At 40.3% G+C, this 22,989-nt stretch overlaps 2 protein-coding genes and 1 non-coding gene across 3 annotated transcripts in view; 2 read left to right on the plus strand and 1 right to left on the minus strand.

Annotated features, from left to right (window-relative positions):
• Positions 1 to 73: 73 nt before the first annotated feature.
• On the plus strand, positions 74 to 20,593 carry GTF2H3 (general transcription factor IIH subunit 3). Its single transcript, XM_065904449.1, has 13 exons — positions 74 to 158; positions 3,698 to 3,777; positions 6,972 to 7,078; positions 7,508 to 7,674; positions 10,815 to 10,877; positions 12,057 to 12,086; positions 12,231 to 12,259; positions 14,773 to 14,847; positions 16,051 to 16,104; positions 18,062 to 18,130; positions 18,531 to 18,666; positions 18,928 to 18,964; positions 19,057 to 20,593. The coding sequence occupies exons 1-13, from the start codon at positions 146 to 148 to the stop codon at positions 19,124 to 19,126; spliced, it is 930 nt and encodes a 309-aa protein (XP_065760521.1). The 5' UTR covers positions 74 to 145; the 3' UTR covers positions 19,127 to 20,593.
• Positions 20,594 to 22,329: 1,736 nt separating this feature from the next.
• LOC136146253 (U6 spliceosomal RNA) lies at positions 22,330 to 22,433 on the minus strand. Its single transcript, XR_010658970.1, has one exon. It is a non-coding gene; the product is annotated as a U6 spliceosomal RNA (small nuclear RNA).
• Positions 22,434 to 22,647: 214 nt separating this feature from the next.
• Positions 22,648 to 22,989, plus strand: part of TCTN2 (tectonic family member 2) — a 29,875-nt gene continuing 29,533 nt past the window's right edge. The window contains exon 1 of the mRNA XM_065904878.1: positions 22,648 to 22,836. Within this exon, the coding sequence (XP_065760950.1) occupies positions 22,755 to 22,836 (82 nt within the window). The 5' untranslated portion in view covers positions 22,648 to 22,754. The remainder of the gene's footprint in view (positions 22,837 to 22,989) is intronic.

Raw genomic sequence — 22,989 nt, forward strand, 5'->3', positions numbered from 1 at the left:
GCCTTGGGGCGGGGCTGTGGGTAAGGTGCGCGGCTTGAGTCACGCCATCTCTTACGTCACTCGGTGGCGCCGGAAGTCGAAGTTCGTACACTCCGGCAGGTCTGCTTGCTTGCAAGTGGCTGTTCGCCGAGGGACTCTGGTCGCCATGGTCTCAGACGGTGAGGGCCGCGCCGGCGGGAGCCGGACCCCGGGACTAAGCAGACTTTGCCCGGCGATGACCTACCAAATGGACTGTATTTGGGGGGCTGGGTGGAGCCTGTTTGGTCTTTAAAGGAGTAGCAAATTCGTTCATTCAGTAAATATTTTTGGAGCGCCTCTTGTGTGCCAGGCGTTATTTCATGCCATGGGGGATACATAGAGAACACGACAGACTAGTGGAGGTTACAGTCTAGTGAGCGAGACAGACAGGCAAGTAAATAAAATTAATTTCGAAGGGTGACAAGAGCTGTGATGACAATATAAAGTGATGATGGTGTCGATTGCTATTCGGGGATGATCCAGGAGGAGCTGCTTTCAATATTGGTCCAGGGAAGACTAGTAATATTCAGACTAAGACTTGAGTGACTTTATAAAAGTTCTGTGAAGACCTGGTGACAAATTGAGCCATTACATTGCAATGGGAAGACGGAAAGGGGACGCCTGCGGGTTGAGGAGAGTGGAGACTTTCGTTCATATTTAAACTACCAGCTACAGAGCCTGGTGTCTTAAAGGGAGGAAAAAAGAGGCCAGGGTGGTGGGAGCAGGTTGGGATAGAGGGATGAGATCAGACAGCTAGCTAGCCAGGTGCAGGTCCCTTGTGGGACCGGATCTCTATTTTAAGTGTAATACAAGCCGTTTTAGGGCTCCTAACAAGACGTATTACTGAAAAAAAAGAAGTATTACTGATTTACGATTTTTTTTTCCCCCCGAGATCTTAGTTCCCTGACAAGGGATCCAAGCCATGTCCTCTTGCAATGGAAGCATTGAATCCTAACCACTGGACGGCCAGGGAATTCCCTGATTTACTATCTTAAAAGATTACTTTGACTGCTCTGTGGGAAATTGACTGTGGAGAGCAAGAATAGAAATAGATCCTTTCAGGGACGGTAACAATTGTCCATGCATCATTTATCTGTTTTAATATTACAACTCTGTGAGGGAGGCAGATCTGGTATGGCCCCTGTCTACAGATGAGGAGGTAGAGACCCAAAGAAGGAAATCCACAGGGACATTCTATGTGTATGGATTCACACCTCTTCTGACAGGTAACGCTTTGTTTTTCTCAGGCTTGATAGTAGCAAGGAATGTATGGCTCTGAGAATTGGAGAGTGGGACCTGATGGAGATATAAGGTCAAAGGCTTTGGGGCAGAGGAGTGAGGGCCTGTGGGAGAGATAGTTATTAAGTGGCTTTCTGTGCTAAACACTTTGTTCTGTGGTTTACTAACATTCCTCATTCTCTAAGAAGGCCACGCACGATTTAGAGGGCTGAGTGGGGAAGAGAGATCAGAAGCATAGCTAAGTGTAAAATGAGGTCATGAGTACTGTCATCAGAAGAGGGACCACACTGTGGGTGGTCAGAAGGAGGCAATAAGGTGTTAAAAAGCCACAGTCTTTATTTCATTTTTTTTGTTGGAGTATAATTGCTTTACAATATTGTGTTAGTTTCTGCTGTACAACAGCATAAAGTGAATCAGCTGTATGTGTACATATATCTCCCCCTTCGTGGATCTCCCTCCCTCCTGCCGCCAGCCCCACATCTAGGCCATCACAGAGCACTGACTGAGCTCCCTGTCTAGACAGCAGCTTCCCACTAGCTATCTGTTTTACACATGGTAGTGCATATATGTCAGTCCTAATCTCCCAATTCGTATCCCCCAACTGTGTCCACATATCCCTTCTCTATGTCTGTGTCTCTGTTCTTGCCCTGCAAGTAGGTTTATCTGTATCGTTTTTAGCCACAGTCTTTAGAGTCAAGCAGGTCTGTCTTCAGACCTTGGGTGTTAGCTTTGCTACTTGTTAGCAGGCCATGTGACTTAGAGCAAGTTACTTTCTCTTGCAAAATAGGAATACCATATTTCATCTAATCTAAGGCAATATGATTATGAAATGTGCTTTTATTTACTATATCACTAAGAGAGAAAATATGATCAGTCATAATGGTAAGATACCATCCTGAGTTCAGCAACTGTCAAATTGCTGAAAACTGTAAAACTGTTAGAAAAAGGAGGGAGTACATCTTATAATTGGTGAAAGATAGCTTCCCTGGTGTCTCATTGGTAAAGAATCTGCCTGCCAATGCAGGAGACATAGGTTCAATCTCTGGGTCAGGAAGATCCCCTGGAGAAGGGAATGGCTACCCACTCCAGAGTTCTTGCCTGGAGTACCTCATTGACAGAGGAGCCTAGCAGCCTACAGTCCATGGGGGTCACAAGAGTCGGACACAACTTAGCGACTCAACAACAACAATCGAAAGATAGCATTAAGTCCCTTTCTGAGTTGTCAGCAATGGGACAGGATGATAGGATTACATGTGCTGGGACTGACACAGAAAGACTGACATTTCCTCTCTCCTGAGATGGGGGAGCCAGGACCTGTTGGAAGACCTGGGGAGGACTTTTAGATAAGGAGGTAGCATTGGGTTGGGACCTTGGAGAGTAAATAGGATTTGAGTATGCAAGCAAGTCATTGCTGCTTTCTGCTATTAAATGAGCATCCTGGGTTTTTCATAACAATGTGTGCTTGCTGGTTCACATGTCTGTCACCTCAGTTACAATATATGCTCCTTGAGGGCTTGGATCCAGTATCCCTGACACCTAACACTGGTACTTTAGTGTAAATGTTTGTTGAATGAATGACTGTGTTAAGTTAGCCTGTTTCGTTGTGTCTTTCACTTTGTAAAGAGTAGCCTAATTTTTTTCACAATAAAATCTTTACACAACCATTGCTTTTCACTCTGGTTTTTACCTTTTAAAGATTGTTTACTAATTATAATTGGCCTTGCTGGAAGGTGATTTGATGGACCAGGAGCCAAATTGATTCTGTGTCTCCCTTTAAATCTCTCCCCACCCACCCCTACCTCATGCCTGAAATTCTACTAGTGATTCTCAGTACTGGTTTATCAGTGCCTTCTGTCCTTGACCAGACATCTGTAATGCATTTATCTTTGTGTTCATAAAATATTTATTGAGCATCCACCCCATGCTAGGCATTGTGTTCAGAGCAGAGGACAAGCAGTGATAAAAGAGACTCCAACCACACAATGTTCATAGTCTACTGCAGGGGTCCCCAACCTCCGGGAGCTAATGCCTGACGATCTGAGGTATAGCTAATGTAACAATAATAGAAATAAAGTGAACAGTAAATGTAGTGCTCTTGAGTCATCCTGGAATGAACCATCACCCCCACCCCCCCACCCCACCACACAACCTGTGGAAAAAAATGTCTTCCATGAAACCCGTTCCTGGTGCCAAAAAGGTTGGAGGCGACTATTTCAGTGCATGAGAGGTGTACGTGTGCAGAAGGCAAGCAAGAGCTCACTGAGGGCCTCCAGAGCTTTAAGTCTTTAAAAGAACTTGATCTTGTGTTACTTTCATGGATGTAGCTTATATACATAGAAGGGCATGTAGTGGTACTTGCTTTGGATTTAATTTACAAATTGGAAATGTTCGCTTTGTTTCACTTTTATGAGGCTAATTTTTTTTCCGTTAACATTTTCAGAAGATGAATTGAATCTTCTAGTTATCATAATTGATACCAACCCTATTTGGTGGGGAAAGCAAGCATTAAAGGAGTCTCAGGTAAGGCTGCTTGGGAAGGCTTTTGGATAGCTCTGGTTTGACTGAATATATGTGTATGTTGCTTTTTTATTAAGGTATAATTTCATACCATAAAATTCACCCGTTATAATGTATAGTTCAGTGTTTTTTAGTAAAAATCACAGTAAAGTTGTATAACCACCACTACCACAATTCCATTTTAGGAAACTTCTATTTCCAGAAGGTTCCCTCGTGCTTGTTCGCAGTCAGTCACTGCTCCTACGCCCTAGCTGTTATTGTTGTTTAGTCACTAAGTCGTGCCCAACTCTTTGTGACCCCATGGACAGTAGCCCACCAGGCTCCTCTGTCTGTGGGATTTCTCGGGCAAGAATGCTGGAGTGAGTTGCCATTTCTTTCTTCAGAGGATCTTCATGACGCAGGGATTGAACCCATATCTCCTGCATTGGCAGGTGGATTCTTTCCCACTGAGCCACCTGGGAAGCCTTCCCCCCAGTTGTAGGCAACCACTTGTCTGGTTTCTGTCTCTCTGTTGCTTTTTCTGGACATTTCGTATATTGATTCCATATAATATGTAGTCTTTTTTTTTTTAATGATTTCTACTTTGAAATAGTTGTGGACTCACAGGAAATTATAAAAACTGGTACAGAGAGGTCTGTGTGCCCTGACTCCAGCTTCCGCCAGTAGTAACATCTTCTGTAACTGCAGTACAAAGAGCGAAGCCAGGACATCGTGGTGTGTGGGCTTGTCTTATTGCGGAATGCCAGCGTTAGGGTGCACAGGCTTCAGTAGTTGCAGCCTGCAGGCTCAGTAGTTGTGGCTCATTTGCTTAGTTATGGCATGCGGGATCTTCCTGGACCAGGGATCAAACCCGTGTCCCCTGCCACTGGGCCACCAGGGCAGCGTCCTGTCATTTTGATTATAGTCATTCTAGCATAGGTGGTAGTACCTCATTGTGGTTTTAATTTGCATTTCACTAATGACTAATGATGTTGGAGAGTCTTGGTCATAAGCTTATTAGCTATCTGTATATTTTCTTTGATGAAATTCATATAAAAATGTTACGTCCATGGTTAGGTCTGAGGAGAAACATACACTGTGTCACCCTCAATTTTTGGAGATCTTGTGAGCTAAACAAGACCAACAACAACAACAACAAAAAATGTTATGTTCAATTTTTAAATTCTTAAATTGGACATGTTCTTAATTAATTCTTAAATTGGACATGTTCTCACCATTAAGAACAAGTTATGTACTTGATAAAACAACTGTATCAAGTTGATGTACTATGAGCTGCACATATTGAAAGTGTTAATGTTTTCACTATGTATGCATTCATGAAATTATCACCACAATCAAAATAATGAGATATAGATCCATGGGAGTTCCCTGATGGTCCAGTGGTTAGGACTCAGGGCTCTCATTGCTGTGGCCTGGCTTTAGTCCGTTTGGGGAACTAAGATCCTTTAAGCTGATCAATGTGTCCAAAAGAACAAAACAAAACAAAAACACACAAATCCATCACTCCCAGAGTTTCTTCATATTCCTTTGAATTTCTCTCACCCAGCTCTCTCCCTATTCCCTCCCAGAGGTAGCCACTTATCTGCATAATATCACTATAGGTTAGTTTGCCGTTTTAAGGTATGTGTCTGGAATCAAACAGTATATAGTTGGTTTTTTGTTATTGGGTTTTTTTCTTGTTTGGTCTATTGGTCTGTTGTTTTTACTCAGTGTAGTTACTTTGATATTGTCCATGTTGCTACATGGATCAGTAGTTCATTGTTTGTTATTGCTGAGTAGAATTCTGTGGTGTGGCTGGACCAGCATATCACTACATATTATCATACTCTCCAGGAAAAGTATTATTTTGAACTCTCATCAGTGGTATATGAGGATTCCTTTTTTTTTTTTTTTGTACTAACACAAGATGCTCTGTTTTCTTATTTTATCTTTTGCCAGTATGATGTACCAAAAATTCTCTCAGTCTTCTTTTAGTATATTTCGTGGCCCTTTGTATTTCTCCTTTGTATTTTTCTTTTGGGGAGTTTCCCATTTTCCTCTTTGGGTGTTCCTTTTTTTTCTAACTGGTTTGTGAACACTCTTTATGTTAAAAGGTTAACTCATTGTCTTTCATATGTTGCAGGTTTTTTTTCCAGTTTGTAATTTCCCTTTCACTTTGGTTTAGTTGTTTTTTGTTGTGTAGAAATTTTAATAGGTTTGTTTTACATTTTAAGAAATTGAGTGAGTGAAATTTATCAGTTTTGTTTTCTGCTTAAAGTATTTCTTTCTTTAGTAATATTAATACTTGTCAGAATGTAAATTCCATGAAAGAAAGGGTCTTCACATGGCACATAATAGGTTCTCAGCATATTTAGTGAATGAATGAATTGAAAGATTTTACAATTACCGATTTAATCAATATATATTATCTATTGTATGTATAACAATAGTTTGCTAGTAATTTTATCACAGAAGATGTGACATGTTTACTATTCCCTGAATGTTATACAAAGAGCATTTGTGGAATATTGTACAGATGAGGAAGTGGTCTCATAAGTAAGACTAGAAAATTCTACTATAGTTTCTTTTTCAGATTTGATTATCCATATTTTTGCTATGAATACATTTATTTATGAACAAATAAGTTGTATTGATTAACAGTATAACAGCTGGAACAATAACAGTGAAAATGAATGTCTTTGCATGTGATTTCTTGTCTCAGTTGGAATTTTAGTCTTTCTTGAGTTTATATTTCAAATTGGACGGTTTTGATTATCGGGGAGGATGAAATGGTACCTGGTAGACAGTTCTGTGCAGGAGGAGAAAGAAAGGACGAGTCTCGCTAACTAGTATTAGTAAAGATTGATTCTACTGACTAAGTTTTATTTAGGTCAACTGGAGCACAAATCAATCATTATGTTTATAAAAAAATGACCGTATCTCCTCCCACTTGCCCAGTTCCGTCCCATCCCCCAATAGCCGCTCTTCCTTCATTTTGCTCTCTTCCATGAGACCTGGCCTGCCGTGTGTTGTTTTTTTAAGCAAGTCAGAAATGGGCAAGTCTGTGCTGTTCAGAATTAGAAAACTATACCTCTCCAATGTTTTTGCTTATGACCTTGGAGCACGAACTCCAGAGCAAATTTTTAGCGTGAATAATTATCTGACATAGTGTTTTTGGGTAGCTGATTTAGATTCTTTTTTCTTCTGTGTTTCAACAGTTTACTCTATCAAAATGCATTGATGCCGTGATGGTGCTGGGGAATTCTCATTTGTTCATGAATCGTTCCAACAAACTTGCAGTGATAGCAAGTCACATTCAGGAAAGGTATGACCATTATGGTTACTCTTCCTGCTCAGTGCTTAAGGACCCTGAGATGAGATATTACTGGGGTAGATAAATATACCTCAAATAATAAACTAAATAGTAAATTAGAATTTGGTAGGAATTCTCTTCAGTTGTCATCTAAAGAGTGAGAACCACTGTAAAGTGTTTCAAGAGACTGTAACCGAGTACCTTCTTTATTTTTCCTGTTTTTTAAGAAAACAGTGGAATCATCAAAACATCCCATGGTGGTAGACTCATGTTTGCCAATTTGCCTGTTTTATACATTTTGTAAAACTGGAGTTTATGATGGAGTCTTGAGATTCTGTAATTGGTGTGGTTTTTATCTCTGCTGACTTTTATTTTGATGTTTAGTATGGGCACTGAGTCTCGGTGTGACTAGGGGGTTTTTTGTCTGTTTTTCTATTTCAGTCGATTCTTATACCCTGGAAAGAATGGCAGACTTGGAGACTTCTTTGGAGACCCAGGAAACCCTTCTTCTGAATTTACTCCCTCAGGAAGTAAAGATGGAAAATACGAGTTGTTGACAGCAGCAAATGAAGTTATCGCTGAAGAGATCAAAGATCTAATGACCAAAAGTAATTGCTTTCAGCTTTTTTTCCTCCCATTATTGCTATTTGCAGATGGAGTTGAATGTGGAAGTGCTTAAGGTTTTGAGTCCAAAAGTTTGAGATTCTTGATATTATCTACTTAATTCTGTCTCTCTCTCTCTTTTTTTTTTAAATCATGCCCACAAAAGCCTGTGTGATACTTGCCTGACTTCTGTAGCATGGACATGGTTCACCAGCCTCCACTTGAAACACTCTAGTGTTTGAGGATAGCCTGTTTTGACCCATTTTTTTCTTTCTCAGACCATTCTTTCTTCCATTTTTGACTTTTCCTTCATTTTTTAAAAATATTGATTTTATTTATTTATTTTCAGCCGCGCTGGGTCTTTGTCACTGGGCTCAGGCTTTTCTCTAGTTGCAGTGAGCAGGCTTCTCGTGGTGGTGGCTTCTCTTGTTGCGGAACATGGGGTCTAGGGCCCGTGGGCGTCAGTACTTGTGGCACACGGGCTTAGTTGCCCTGAGGCATGTGGAATCTTCCCAGACCAGGGACTGAATCAGTGTCCCCTGCATTGGCAGGCAGATTCCTATCAGGGAAGTCTTTCATTTTATTTCTTTAAAAACTTTTCTTTTTTTTTAAATTCTGCACAGTGTTTTTCTTCCTCTGTGTGTTCTCATCCAACCTTCCCATTAGTTATCATTTGTGTATGAACCCTTCCCAATCTTTGTCTCTAATCCTTCCTTTCTTTCAAACTGCAGATGTCTCCGCTTAAGTGTCCCTCAGCCTCATTAATAAGCCCCAGACCAGTTTCATTTTCTTTCCCCTCAATGATACCACTACTTCCATTTCTGTCACCCCCATCCACTTGCTTTTCCAAAAGCTTTCATTTTGACTGCTTCCTTCTAAACCAACATCTAATCATCTATGAAATCCTATTAATTTAATCTCAGAAGTACCTCCAAAGTCTGACCCCTTATTACCTGCCGTCTAGCTCAACCTTGGGACTGCTGACATCTTGGGTGGGGGAATTCTTTGTTATGGGGAGTTTCCTTTGCTTTGGAGGATAAGGGTTAGTTGCTCAGTCATGTCCCACTCTTCGCACCTCCATGGACTGTAGCCCCAGGCTCCTCTTGTTCATGGAATTCTCTAAGCAAGAATACTGAAGCAGGTTGCCATTCCCTTCTCCAGGGGATCTTCCCAACCCAGGGATCCAATGCAGGTCTTCTGCATTGCAGGTGGATTCTTTACCATCTTAGCTCCAGGGAAACCCTTTGGAGGATACTTACTTAGCAGCATCCCTGGCCTCAACCAACTGAATGCTAAAATATCCCCCAGCTGGGACTTCTCAGGTGGCACAGTTGTTAAAGAATCTGCCTTGTAATGCAAGAGATGAAAGAGACACGGGTTCGAAACCTGGGTCAGGAAGATCCCCTGGAGAAGGAGATGGTAACCCGCTCCAGTATTCTTGCCTGGGAAATCCCATGGACGGAGGAGCTGGTGGGCTGTGGTCCGTGGGGTCACAGAGTTGGACATGACTGAGCACGCATGCAGGTACAAACCAAATGACCCTCTTGGGGCACAGTTGCCCCGCTTGAGAGCCTTTGCTCCGGATCATTATAACAGCTTCTTACTCCTGTCTCTCCCCATTTAAGTCCTTCCACTCAGCCCTCTAGAGTTACCATTCTAAAAATCAGAGTTAGGATTCCCTGCCTCAAAGACTTTTGCTAATTCCCTGTTGCCTGCAGGCAGTGGTTTTAAACTGTCTCCTTTGTCCCAATCACCGGTAGGGAAAAGGCAACTCTAGAGACAGATAGTGGATCAGTGATTTCTCTTGGGACTACATGGAGTTGGGGGTGGTGGGAGGGGGTGGTGGGCAGGAAGGGACTGGGAATGGGCCTAAGTGATCTTTTGGAGTGATGAAAGTGTTCTACAGCTGGATCATGGTGATGATTTCAACTCTAGAAATTTTCTGGAAATCATTGACTTGTGCACTGAAAAAGAGTGAATTTTGAGATCTGTAAGTTACACCCCAATAACATGAAATACTGGGCCCCACTTCATGGTTTCCGATTCAGTGGGTCTCGGGAGGGCCCAGGGACTTCCCTGGTGTCTCACACGGTAAAGAAACTGTCTGCCAATGCAGGAGACCGAGACCTGGGTTCAATCCCTGGGTCGGGAAGGTCCCCTGAAGTATGAAATGGCAACTCACTCCAGTATTCTTGCCTGAAGAATTCCGTGGTCAGAGGAGCCTGTTGGGCTACACTGCATAGGGTCTTAAAGAGTCAGACACGACTGAGCATAGCACAGCGCCAGGGAGGACCCAAGAATTTGTGTTTTTCTTGAGTTCCAGTGGGTTCTAGAATCACATTTTGGAAACCACTGGCCTCCAGCGTAAAGGCCCAACTTATCAGTTCAGTGGTCTAGACCTTTCCCGGTCTGACCTCCCCTTGAGGCATCAGCACTCTGGACCAGTTGCAAGCCCTGTTCCTACAGGGTGTTAGTCTGGACTCCTACCTTGTTGAACTGGATGTTTAGAATTTTGATTTTTATGAGTGATTTTTTTTTTTTTTCACTCAAGTCTCCAGATAAGCTGTGAACTTTGTCCCTACCTCCCACAGCCAGGGGAGTTGCTCCAGTCCTCTTTTCACTGGTCCAGCTTTTCCAGGGCAGTGGGAAGGAGGAGGTGATAGGAAAGGCTCAGAGCCTAGCCAGGGACCTCTGTGCAGGCTGCCCTCGGTCACACACAGATTTTTGTACCACTCAGATCATTGAGAAATCAGAACCTTCCCCAGTAACACCAGGATACTCTTTAGTATTTATAACATAAAATTTACCATTTTAACCATTTTTCAGGGTACAGGTCGGTAGCATTAAGTACATTCACATTGTTGGGCAAACATCACCACTATCCATTTCAAGAACTTTTTCATCATCCCAAACTTGGACTTCATACCCATTAAACAACCACCCCTCATTCCTCCCCTTCAGCCCCCAGCCACCAGGGTATTTTAAATTGAGAAAATGTTTAACAATTGCTTATCTGTGTTTATAAACCCAGTTTTGAAAATGTTATCTGATTTCCTTCATGAAGATGAATGCTTTGGTTTAAAAATGATTTTGGTTCAAGAAAGTACCTAAAAATTCTCTTTTTAATGCTTTTTGTTATTTACAGGTGACATAGAGGGTCAACACACAGAGACTCTGCTGGCAGGATCCCTGGCCAAAGCTCTTTGCTGTATCCTTGGTGTTTTTTTTTTTTAAATATGTATTTATTTATTTTCTCTTTGGCTGTGCTGGGTCTTTGTTGCTGCCTGCGGGCTTTCTCTGGCCGTGGCGAGCAGGGCTACTCTGTACTTAGGGTGCTCTGGCGTCTCGCTGCCGTGGCTTCTCTCGTTGTGGAGCCTGCACTTTCGGGCGCGCAGGCTGCAGTGGTTGCAGCAGTGGGCTCCTTAGCTGAGGCACACGGGCCCAGTTGCCCCACAGCACGTGGGATCTTCCCAGACCAGGGATCGAACCAGTGTCCTTTGCATTGCAACGTGGATTCTTAACCACTGGACCACCAGGGAAGCCCCTGCTGTATCCTTGGTGTTTTAATCATTCAGAAGTTTGTTTTGTTTTTTCCTTTAATAAAGATACCTTAACTTTTGATACTTCTTAGAACCGTGGATGCCCACATTACTGGAAGGCATGAGTATTCTAAAGCGGTAGATAATAAAAAAGTTTTTAACATGTTTTTAGGAGAAGCTGTAAGAATGAGAAAACTACTTTCTCCAGTATGTCTTGCTCACAACGAATTATTCTTCAGGATGTTTTTCTGTTAATTATTAGACAGATTAAAACTTTTTTTTTTCTTTTCTCATGTTAGAAACAGTGTTTGATTTTAAAAGCCATTTACTGACCCTGGGGCTTATTAAATGAGCAGCTGGTTCTCCCAGGAGAATGAGTTATTTTGCCCACCTTTATAAGCATGTTGATAACCTATGTTTGTGTGACTTTTTTTCAGTCTTAAGTAATTTAATTTGTTTGTTTTGTACAGTATCGAGTGATCCCTCAGTCCCCAGACTGATTGGGGGTGTCTGATTGTGTGTGTGGTTTATAAATTCATCATCTCATGTGGTTGATGTATTGATTAACTTGTGCCAGTATTCAAATCTAGGACATGATAGATAGCCATAGAATCTATCTATTCATTTTAATTTTCTGGGAGAACAGTCATATTTTGGTCAGGTTACAAAGCCCACTTGATTGCAAAGTCAGTAATTGGAAGCTACCAATCTCTTTTGTGTATTTATTGTGAGTCATGGAGCTTTTCCTTTTTTTTTCAGGTAGGTGGATGCTGAATTTATTTAACTATGATTTGAATTTATTTTTTCTGAAACAATATTTTTAAATTCCTTAATGCTGAGAAAATAAGACATTCATAGAATGAACAAGGAAGTTAAAGGTAAGAGCCTGCAATCTTCTATGAAACTGTAATTCTTATTTTACTACTATAACTTTGAGGGACTGTTTTTAAATTGGTGAGAAAACTTTATAATATGTTCAGTGAGATTCAGTTGTAATGTAATCTGTTTTTATCTCTTTATAGATAATCAGGAAATGAAATCAAGGATATTGGTAAGATTAAAAGAAATCTGTCCTATGTTTTTATATCAGCCAGAGCCAGTTAGAAAACAGACTGAGAAATAAGACCCATTTATAATAGAAGCAATAAATATTAAGATTCCAGAGTTAATTAACAAGTAATGTGTAAAGTTAATTATGATGAAAAACTGAAATTCTGAGAGACATAAAATTATCGAATAAACAGAGCCATATTTTTTCTTTTTTAATTTTTTCAGTTATTTTTATTGATGGATAGTTGATCTATAGTATTATATAGTTACAGGTATATAATACAGAGATTCACAGTTTTTTTAAAGGTTGTATTCCATTTATAGTTATTAAAATATTGACTGTATTTCCCATGTTGTGTGATATATCCTTGTAGCTTTTTTTGTCTGTAATAGATTATACCTCTTAAATCTCTACCACTCTGTTGCCCGTCTCTTCTTCCTCCTTCCCCACTGGTAACCCCTAGTTTGTGGAGAGCCATATTTTATTTTCGAATGTCAGTTTGTCCAAGATTAAACTGTAAGTTCAGTGCAATCTCAGAATATTAATCAGATTTTTTTTTTCCTGGCAGAGCGGGGGGATTTAGGAAAGTCAAGAGTTTATCTAAAAGAATAAATCGGTGGGAATAGCCAGGAGCTTTCTAAAAGAGAATAGTAAGTAGGCACTTGCTCCAGTTGACTTAAAGAAAAATACACAACATTACTGTTGTGAGTTTAAGTTTTTTTTTTTTTTTTTTTTGGGTTTAAGTTTTATTCAGGGTTTTACTGAGCATTATAGCTCAGGAGACAACCACTCAACTGTGAAGAAACTGTCCCAAAGAGGCAGAGGAGAGACCAGTTTACATGGGGTTTTTTTTTTTTTAGGCTAGGAAATTCACACAGTCAAGCATACATCTCGGTAAAAGGTGACTGCTAATCACAAAGAACAGATATCTCAAGATAGTGATTTTAGTGCTTTTCTATTTTTTCAGTTCTTGCCTAGGAAATTCACACGGTCAAGCATACATCTTGGTAAAAGATGACTGCTAATCACAAAGAACAGATATCTCAAGATAGTGATTTTAGTGCTTTTCTATTTTTTCAGTTCTTGCCTACAAAGAGGCAAGAATCTGGGGTTGTTGAAATTCTTCTTGAGAAACCCATCTGACTGTCTAATAGCCTGTTTATCCAAAGCACTGAGTGCCTCGTCCTGCCTTTCATCCTGGACGCCTTTCAGGGTGCGTGGTCGGTGGACAGCTGCAGTGGGTTCCCACTTAACCCTTGTAGAACTGGGTGGTGGGCAGCGCTCTTTGTTCTTCTTTATTCGCACTCCTTTAGGCATTCAAACACATTATAAAGCTACAGTAACAGTGTGGTTCTGGTGCAGTAGTATGCAAACAGATAATGGGTACATAGTGGGGTTTGACACAAGATAAATGAAACACTTCAGATGTGTGGGAAGGAAATGGATTATTCAGTAAAAGATACTGGGCCAGTTGGTTGGCCGTTGGGAGGAACACAGAGCTAGATCTCACTGCTTACTCCTAAGCACATTCTAATAATGATCAAACATGTCAATGTAAAAATTCGAGTCGTAAAAGTGCTGGAAGGAAATACGTGTTTATCATCTTCAGTTGGTGAGTATCTTGCTAAGCATGATGTGAAACTTTAAAAGAAAGCTTAAGACCTAAAAAAAAGAAAACCTCCAAAACAAGGATGGGAAAAGAAAAAATCTATTAGGAAAAAGTGTTTTCAACATAACTACATGATAAGATTAATGTATTATTTCTAAAATAAAAAAGAGCTTTTGTAAATTAATTTTTAAAAGTCAGGGTTCACTCCGAAGGAACAGGTGGGAAACATGAGCAGTCTGCAGAAGAGGAAATGCAAATGACCAGGTAGCGTTTGGAAATACGGCAGCCCTACTAGTGATTCTTCTCTTGCATCGTGTAAGAGGATAAATTAGTACAGCTTTTCTGGAAGGCAGGTCGGTAATATGTATCAAAATGAAAAGTGCAGACACTTTAGTAATCTCACCGGTTATCTTAGGAGCTAATCAGTCATGCAAAGGGTAGATGGGAGTGTTCATCAGAGCCTTGTCTAAAATTGAGGTTTGGAAAAAAAAACAACTGAGATGTGGAAACTGCCTAAATGTCTTCTGTAGGTAATTGGTTAAATAGTCAAAATCTAGGAACTCAGCATTAAGGATGATATACACTCATATTTATTGACATAAGGTTGTTTCCCCCAGATATTGGGGACTGAAAAATGAGGTTGCAGAATACTAGGGTATCATCCTAGGTGTGTGTGTGTCTGTGTCTGTTGGATGTGAATGTATATACATGTCCACATAGATGCTCTTTAGAAACCATTAACAAGGATTATCTCTTGAATGATAGGATTTGGGGGAGATTTTTAATAACAACAAAGATAAATTAGAAAAATGATATTGATTGTAGTTTGTTGTATATTGTGTTGACATTTGAGTAAGAGTATTAGAATGTGGCCAAAAGGTATTAACATGCATATGATTTTTAGGTGATTAAGGCTGCAGAAGACAGTGCATTGCAGTATATGAACTTCATGAATGTCATCTTTGCAGCACAGAAGCAGGTGAATTGAGAGCCTTCTTTTTAAAGAATACTGGTTTCATAATGAAGGAATTAATTTTACTGTTTGAATGGCCTGCTTTAAGAAATAATCTTATTGAATACTTACTAAGGGATTGGGAATCTGCAATCCATGTTTTGTACTAGTTATTTTTCTATTTTGAGTCCTGCACCCTTGAGAATCTAGTGGATCCCAGAAGAATATGCACTCAAGCTCACTTTTGTTTATAGTTACTTGGTTTAATTACATATATAGTTACAACCCTGTTTAGCCCATCCGTAGACTTCAGGCTAAGAATCCTGAGTTTTATAACAGTTTGCTGCATGTGTTGCCTCAATTTCTTTGTCTTTCTGCTTTAGGGAGGTTTTAGGTGGCTCAGTGGTAAAGAACCCTCCTGCCAGTGCAGAGGTGCGGGTTCAGTCCCTGGGTCAGGAAGATCCCCGGGTGAAGGAAATGGCAACCCACTCCAGTATTCTTGCCTGGGAGATCTTATGGACAGAGGAACCTGGTGGGCTACAGTCCACGGGGTCACAAAAGAGCCGGACACAACTTAGCAACTAAACAACAACAATAAATATTTGATACTTTTACTTTGCAAATAACTCAAGTGTTCAGATGAGTTATCATTAATACATTTTCTTCTTTGACATGTTGCAAAAAAATTTTCTTAAAACCTCAGTTTGAAAAAAAAACACTTCGGTTTTGGGACATCTCTGGTGGTCCAGTGGTTAGGGCTCCATGCTTCCATGGCACTGGTTATGGGTTTGATACCTGGTCAGGAGACTAAGATCCTGCATGCTGTGGTGGTATGGCCAAAAAACTTAAAAAAAAACGAGCTTCCATTTTAACCTAAAATGCTGCTAGTCACATTATCCTAAAATACTGCTATAGTCACTATTAATCAATAGTTTCCATCTTGGAGTGGCAGCTTGATACAGTGAAAAGGCCATGGACTTTGAGGGCAGCCAGATTGGGGGTGACAGCGTGGTTTGCCCTTGGCTCTGTGACCACCACTCAGCTAAGGCCTGGGTGTTTCTGTGTAAAATGCAAATCAGATGTCTATCTTTCAGTGTGACCATGCATATTAAATGAGCCGTTTTAAGAACAGAATCTGGCATATGATAGGTTCTCACTATAAGGTAGTCTTCATTATTCCTGGAATAATAATTATTCCATTATTAATATTTTTTGAAATGTCCATTTCAGAATATTTTGATCGATGCCTGCGTGTTAGACTCTGATTCAGGACTCCTCCAACAGGTATATTTTAAATGAATGCTTGGTGGTGGTTATGAAAGCGTGGTGTGTTCTGTTACCTATGGTAAATGCCTCTCACCCACAAGTCTTCACACAGCTTTAGGGATTAGCCCTTATGATGCTTCAGGTTAGAGCACCAGTATCTCTCTGGTTACTTTGAAATTTTTATTTATATTCTACATAATGCTTTGATTGACTTTGTACAAGTATTATAATTCACACATTAAAATGAATTCAAACAGCATAGAAAAGTATTTTTAAAAAGAGTAAAAATAGGAAAAGAAAAATCTCTTCAAATCCTTTCATCCCGAATTTAATGTTAGGTGACCAGCATGATCGCTCTATGCATACAGATGGAAGAATAGATCACTAAGCAGAGAATTTTATAAAAAATAGGTTCCAGATCTGTGCTGTCCCTAATGGTAGCCATATGACTGTTGAGCTCTTGAAATGAGTCTGATCTGAATTGAGAAGTACGTGAGTATACAGACTGAATTTCAAAGACTTAGAATGAAAAACAGAATGTGTAATATCTCGTTAATGATTCTTATACTGGTTACGTGTTAAAATGATAACACTTTGAATATATTGAGTTATCTAAAAGATGCTACTAAAACTTTATTTCTTCATTGTTCCTGTTTTATGTGGCTGGAAAATTAAAAATTACATATGTTGCTCATATTATGTTTCTCTTGGACAGCACTGTTAGATGTTACTTTTAATCAAAACGTGAAAATGAGTTTTACTTTAACCAGAAAGGAAAAACATAACAAAACAAAAAGTGGAAATAAGACTGAAGACAATACTAAAGTTTTGATAAATAGTTTTTGATCACAAGGAACAATATTTCCTAAAAGATCAGTTAAAAGCATAAAATTACAGAAAACTTTGAGTTTAGGTTACTGCTGGGGAGGGGGTATACAACCAGAAAGTACACCAGCCTCAAAAGTTCTAGGATTGTCCTGTTTCTTAAGCTTGATGGTAGGTGCATGGTGTTTATTGGAATGTGAAATGGTACAGCCTCTTTGGATAACAATCTGAAACTTCCTCAGAAAGTTAAACATAGAATTACCAGTTGAGTCTGCAGTTCCATTCTTAGATATTTATTTAAGAAAAATGAAGTGCTCGCTTCAGCAGCACATATATTAAGAAAAATGAAAATGTGTCTGCACAAAATTCTGTCCATGAATATTCACAGCTGTGCTATTCATAATAACCCAGAAGTGCAAACAACTCAAATGCCCATCAGCGGATGAATGGATAAACAAACTGTGGTCTATCCATGTGGTGGAATATTATTTGGTCATAAAAAGGAATGAAGTATTGATACATGCTACAATATGAATGTACTTTGAAAACATTATCCTAAGTAAAAGAAGCCAGTCATAAAAGGACATAGCTTGCCTGATTCTATTGATCAAAGAAAAGTGTCCAGAATAGGCAAGTCCATGGAAACAGAAAGCAGATTGGTGGTTGTCAGGGGAAAGGAGGGATGAAGAGTGACTGTTAATGGAGATGTGGGGTGATGAAGATGTTCTGCAACTAGATAGCAGTGACAGTTGCACAGTTCTGTGGATATTCTAAAAATTAGTAAATCTTAGATGTTAAAAGGATAGGTTTCATAGTGTGTGAATTACATCTCAAACTGTTAACTAAAAAATATGATGAGAGTGAATAAACATGGCAAGAATAAAAATGTTCCACCAGCAGACAAACAGGAAAAAGGGCATGTAGTGTCTTATAACTGCAGGCTTCAAAGGGTGAAAGGGCATGCACCAAGGGGAAAACACAAGCTATTTGAACATCTGGAGAGGTGGCTGCAAGCTTCCAATCCTCCCTCACTCTGGGAAGAGATGCCCTTTGAATTTGCTGTGTCATAGACCTGAAGAGTTGGTGCTGAGAATGACCTCGTCTGTAAAAGCTAGCGCTCACGTGGCAGAGTCCTCTGTGTGTCTTACAGGCTTGTGACATCACAGGGGGACTGTACTTGAAGGTGCCCCAGATGCCTTCCCTTCTGCAGTATCTACTGGTAAGGAAACGTCAACAGTGAACCTAGTGCCTTGAGTCAGTCGAGACCCTTGTTTCCTGGGGAACGGATGGGAATGAGACGGCTGATGCCCAGTAACTGGAAGAAAGGAATAGAGGGGTGACCTAGGGAATTCCAGCTTCCAGTAGTCTTTGAACCCTGTAAGCTCTGTGCAGAATGTTGTATGGCTGTTTACAGCACAGTGCCTGTGTGTGGAGGTGCTCAGTAATTGCGGAATGAAAAATACACATTTCTCAACAGACATTCAAGGGAAATCCAGTTTAGTATTCTCAGTGTTCACTGGCTGAAATCTAATATCTGTATCTTGGCTTCTGGTTGTTTTCCCCCATGTTTTAAATAAAAATCTCTTGCTCATTTTTGTTTGTTTGTTTGTTTTATATAGTGGGTTTTTCTTCCTGATCAAGATCAGAGGTCTCAGTTAATCCTCCCACCCCCAGTTCATGTTGACTACCGGGCTGCTTGCTTCTGTCATCGAAATCTCATTGAAATCGGCTATGTCTGTTCTGTGTGCTTGTCAAGTAAGTTCGTGTATTGAGTTTTTCTTTTTTATGTCTTTTTTTGGCGGGGGCCAGAGAGCACTGTGTGGCATGTGGAACCTTAGCTAACTGACCAGGTGTTGAATGCATGCCCCCTGCAGTGGAAGTGGAGTTTTAACCGTTGGACCTCCAGGGAAGTCCTTATACCCAGTTTTTCTATGTTGGAGGGGAGTCTGCAGAAAATATCTTCAACTGTGTTGCTTCTAAATCATCCTGGTGTGTTTTTTTTGTTTCAATTTACAGTATTCTGCAATTTCAGCCCAATCTGTACCACATGCGAGTAAGTATCTTTGGGGTTCTGTGGCTGGCTCCCACTTTACAGAGATTTAGAGCATTAAAAAGTGTTTTATTTTTTTCTGTGTATTATTTCAGGACAGCCTTTAAGATTTCTCTGCCTCCTGTACTGAAGGCCAAGAAAAAGAAACTGAAAATGTCCTCATGATAATAAAAGTAATTTCCCCATCACTTAGAGCTGGTTATAGAAATTATATTTCAGAATCTTTGTTAGGGAGGCTCTGAAAAAAATAGAGATGTATGTAAGATAATGAGCTTTCTTACAGAAATACTGTGAAACATCATCCTTATCCTGTGCTGGGGGGCTGCTTTATTTGAGGGAGTCCATTCTATGCAATATACCAGTCTTTTCTGGCTGGTTTTTGCCCAGAAATGGGGGAAGAAAGCACAAATTTGAGACTTTTTTTTTTTTTTTTTAATGAGATGATCATTTGTCAAAGACAGTCTGTCCTGACTGATGGAATGTGTCAGAACCTACCCAAGTCTGGGTCCTTACTTTGAAATGTACGACATGACATTTGAACCCAGTTCTGGAGAAAAGTGACTATTTATGGAGTAATGGCATTAATCAAGACAGAACATCTTACTTGAGTCAACACTTAGCTTCAACAGTATTCATGTAAATAAAATCCTCATTTTCTCAATTGAGATTTAGCTCCAGATACGACCAGATATTTATTCTTTTGTCTGACAGTACATGTTTGGACAATTACCCAAATGAAAGTTTGTCACTGAGTATCTCTAAAATCTGATTTTAAACGAGTATGGAAAGTGGAAAGCAGTAGTTGGGAAGGAACTTTTTGTTCAGAAGCAGTTGTATGAAGAACTTACTTGTGAAAGCCAAAGTCTGGGTTCCCAAGGTGAGTGTCTTCGGGGGAATGAATTCTTTCCAGCTAAGTGTTGCCCCACATAGAATTCATTCCTTTTTTAGAGGAGGGGAAAAGCATTAATACTGGAGAATGGTTCTCTGGAAACTTTGGGCTTAATACTGAAAACTTGTATCAGTTAAAAAGAAAAATTATTTGTAATTTCAACAATAAACAACTTATTTTTCTACGTAACCTTGAAGTTACTAAAAGTCCTTTTAAATTCCAGCATAGAGTAGGAAGGGTTTTCAAGAATGGTGGCCAGTTTGGTTTGTTTTTAGAAAGTATACTGACAGAAAGCTATATGCGTATACAATGTTGTATATAAATAAGATTTTAATTTTCTGTTGGTACCATCTCAAAAACTGTCTCAAATACTTAAATAATTTGGTATTTGGTTAGATTATTTCAGGTAGGTTTTATATTCTGGATTTACAATTTTGTTAACAGATACACAAAGATTTTGGTGGTCACTTTGCAAGTATTTGTTAATCTCTGAGTTTAAGAATGTCTTTTTAAATGATATTTAATATTTCACAGCCTAAGTGTAATGGAGATCACTATTTTTAAGTCTAGGAAATAAAACATCATGTATCTAAAGATGATTAAATTCAAACAAGCTCTTAAGGTTTTTGTTACTACTTTTTCATTTGAAATGTTTTATGAACTGGCTTAATTCTGTTTAAATTTTAACTGTTGTGCTTATGGTTTATTTTATATAATTTTTATAATAAAATAATTTAACTTTTCATATTTCCCTGAGTTATTTCTTCTTCAGTTCTGTTCAGTCGCTCAGTCGTGTCCGACTCTACGACCCCATGAACTGCAGCATGCCAGGCCTCCCTGTCCATCAACAACTCCTGGAGTTTACCCAAACTCATGTCCATTGAGTCAATGATGCGACCTAACCATCTCATCCTCTTTTGTCCCCTTCTCCTCCCGCCTTCAATCTTTCCCAACATCAGAGTCTTTTCTTTTTTTTTTTTTTTCATCAGAGTCTTTTCAAATGAGTCAGCTCTTCACATTAGGTGGCCAAAATATTGGAGTTTCATCTTCAAAATCAGTCCTTCCAATGAACATCCAATGAACTGATTTCCTTTAGGACGAACTAGTTGGATCTCCTTGCGGTCCAAGGGACTCTCAAGAGTCTTCTCCAACACTACAGTTCAAAAGCATCAATTCTGTGCTCAGCTTTCTTTATGGTCCAACTCACACCCATACATGACTACTGGAGAAACCATAGCCTTGACTAGATGGATCTTTGTTGGCAAAGTAATGTCTCTGCTTTTTAATATGCTGTCTAGTTTGGTCATAACTTTCCTTCCAAGGAGTAAGCGTCTTTTAATTTCATGGCTGCAATCACCATCTGCAGTGATTTTGGAGCCCAAAAAAATAAAGTTAGCCACTGTTTCCCCATCTATTTGCCATGAAGTGATGGGACCAGATGCCATGATCTTAGTTTTCTGAATGTTGAGCTTACTGGTTGTTTATTTCATGCTCATTCGTCTTCAGCTGTGTACTTTTTAACTGGATTTGATCACATGTCAATTTTTTATTCAACTCTGAAGAACTTTAATTTCAAATCTTGCCAAAACTATACATAAAAATATTGTTACAAATACTATACAATTATAGACTGGTATGAGGTTTTTAATAGAAGATTTTTTATACACTGTACTTGGATTCTGTCGGTGAATTGGTTTACCACTCATCTGATAGCTAACAAAATGAGTGAACATTTATTGAGTACTTGCTGTACATCAGGCATTAGGCTAAAGTCATTAGGTGTGTTGCCTCACTTCTCACACAACCCTGTTTGGGAGTGACTGATTACCTCCTTTAAAGCTGAGGAAGCCCATGCTTAGGTTACGTGACTTTTCTAAGATCACTTAACATAGAAGGAAGGTGAAATTCAAACCAGGCAATCCAACCTCAGAACAAAGCTTGCGATGCTTTGAGGCTACTGCCATAAGAAAAATGAATTTTTTTCCCAGGCAGAATTTTGGTACTTTTGCATCTGTTCTAATGGTGTGAAAACTTCGTGTGTGTAGTTTGAGAAGACCTACTTTCAGAGGTCTGAGAGCTCTGTGTGGTGGTTCAGTCACTAACTCCTGTCCCACACTTTGCGACCCCGTGGACGGCAGCACGCCAGGCTTCCTTGTCCTTCACTGTCTTACTGTGTAATACAAACAAACAAAACTTCTAAAAAAACTGGGAGAATAATAAAAACAGCACAACAGAACAATTACAGCACTGCAGCTTCACCCCTTTTTGTTCCTCCCCCAAATCCTCATAAAAATCAAGTTTATTAAGCTGCTTGTTTAGAACCCAGTGTCTGCGGGTTCGTATTTGCATTAACTTCAGATTGACTAAATTAACTCCATGTTGGAGAAACTCGGGGTTTTATTTTTATTTTTTAATTTTTTTTATTTTTAGGAAACAGGTTTTAGTGAGGGCGCCGAGCTGTCCCCGAGCCCCCGGACACAAAAATATGGAACGCTTCACGAATTTGCGTGTCATCCTTGCGCAGGGGCCATGCTAATCTTTGTATCGTTCCAGTTTTAGTATATGTGCTGCCCAAGCGAGCACAAACTCGGGGTTTTAAACAACGCGGACTGCTACTTTTTCGTGAGCCTTTACATGAATTGATGGCAGCCAGAAGGACCTAAGGCCTGTAGGCGGGGCTAGGCTGCTGCTGAAGGGCTTGAGGGCGGGCTCTCTCTGCTGCTGACCCAATCACGGTGCGCCTCTCGTCAGGCCGGCGGCCGATTGGTGGTTGCCATAGCTCCAGGCGTTCGCTTGACAAGATGGTGCCGGCGAGGCCGCACAGGCAGTGCTTCCGAGTCCCCGCGCTTTCAGTCCTTTAGGGCGGGCGCAGTCCTGTTGTGCAGGCCCGAGGAGCCCCCAGGCATGCGTTTGCCGCCGCCGGTCCCTCTGCTTTTGGGGCTCCTCCTTCTGCAGGGCGTCTTGAGGCCGCTGAGGGGAGACCTGGGTGTGTAAGGCGGGGCAGGGGCCTGCGGGACGGGGGTGGGGAAGAGGACGAGTCTTGAGGCCAAATCTGGGACTGTCGCCAGAGCTGCGGAAGACACCGCCAAAGAAGGCCACCCAGCGTAGGCAAGGGTTCTGCAACTATTAACTCCTCCCT

This window comes from Muntiacus reevesi, chromosome 13 (genome assembly GCF_963930625.1).
Source record: "Muntiacus reevesi chromosome 13, mMunRee1.1, whole genome shotgun sequence".
Classification (NCBI taxonomy): Eukaryota; Metazoa; Chordata; class Mammalia; order Artiodactyla; family Cervidae; genus Muntiacus; species Muntiacus reevesi.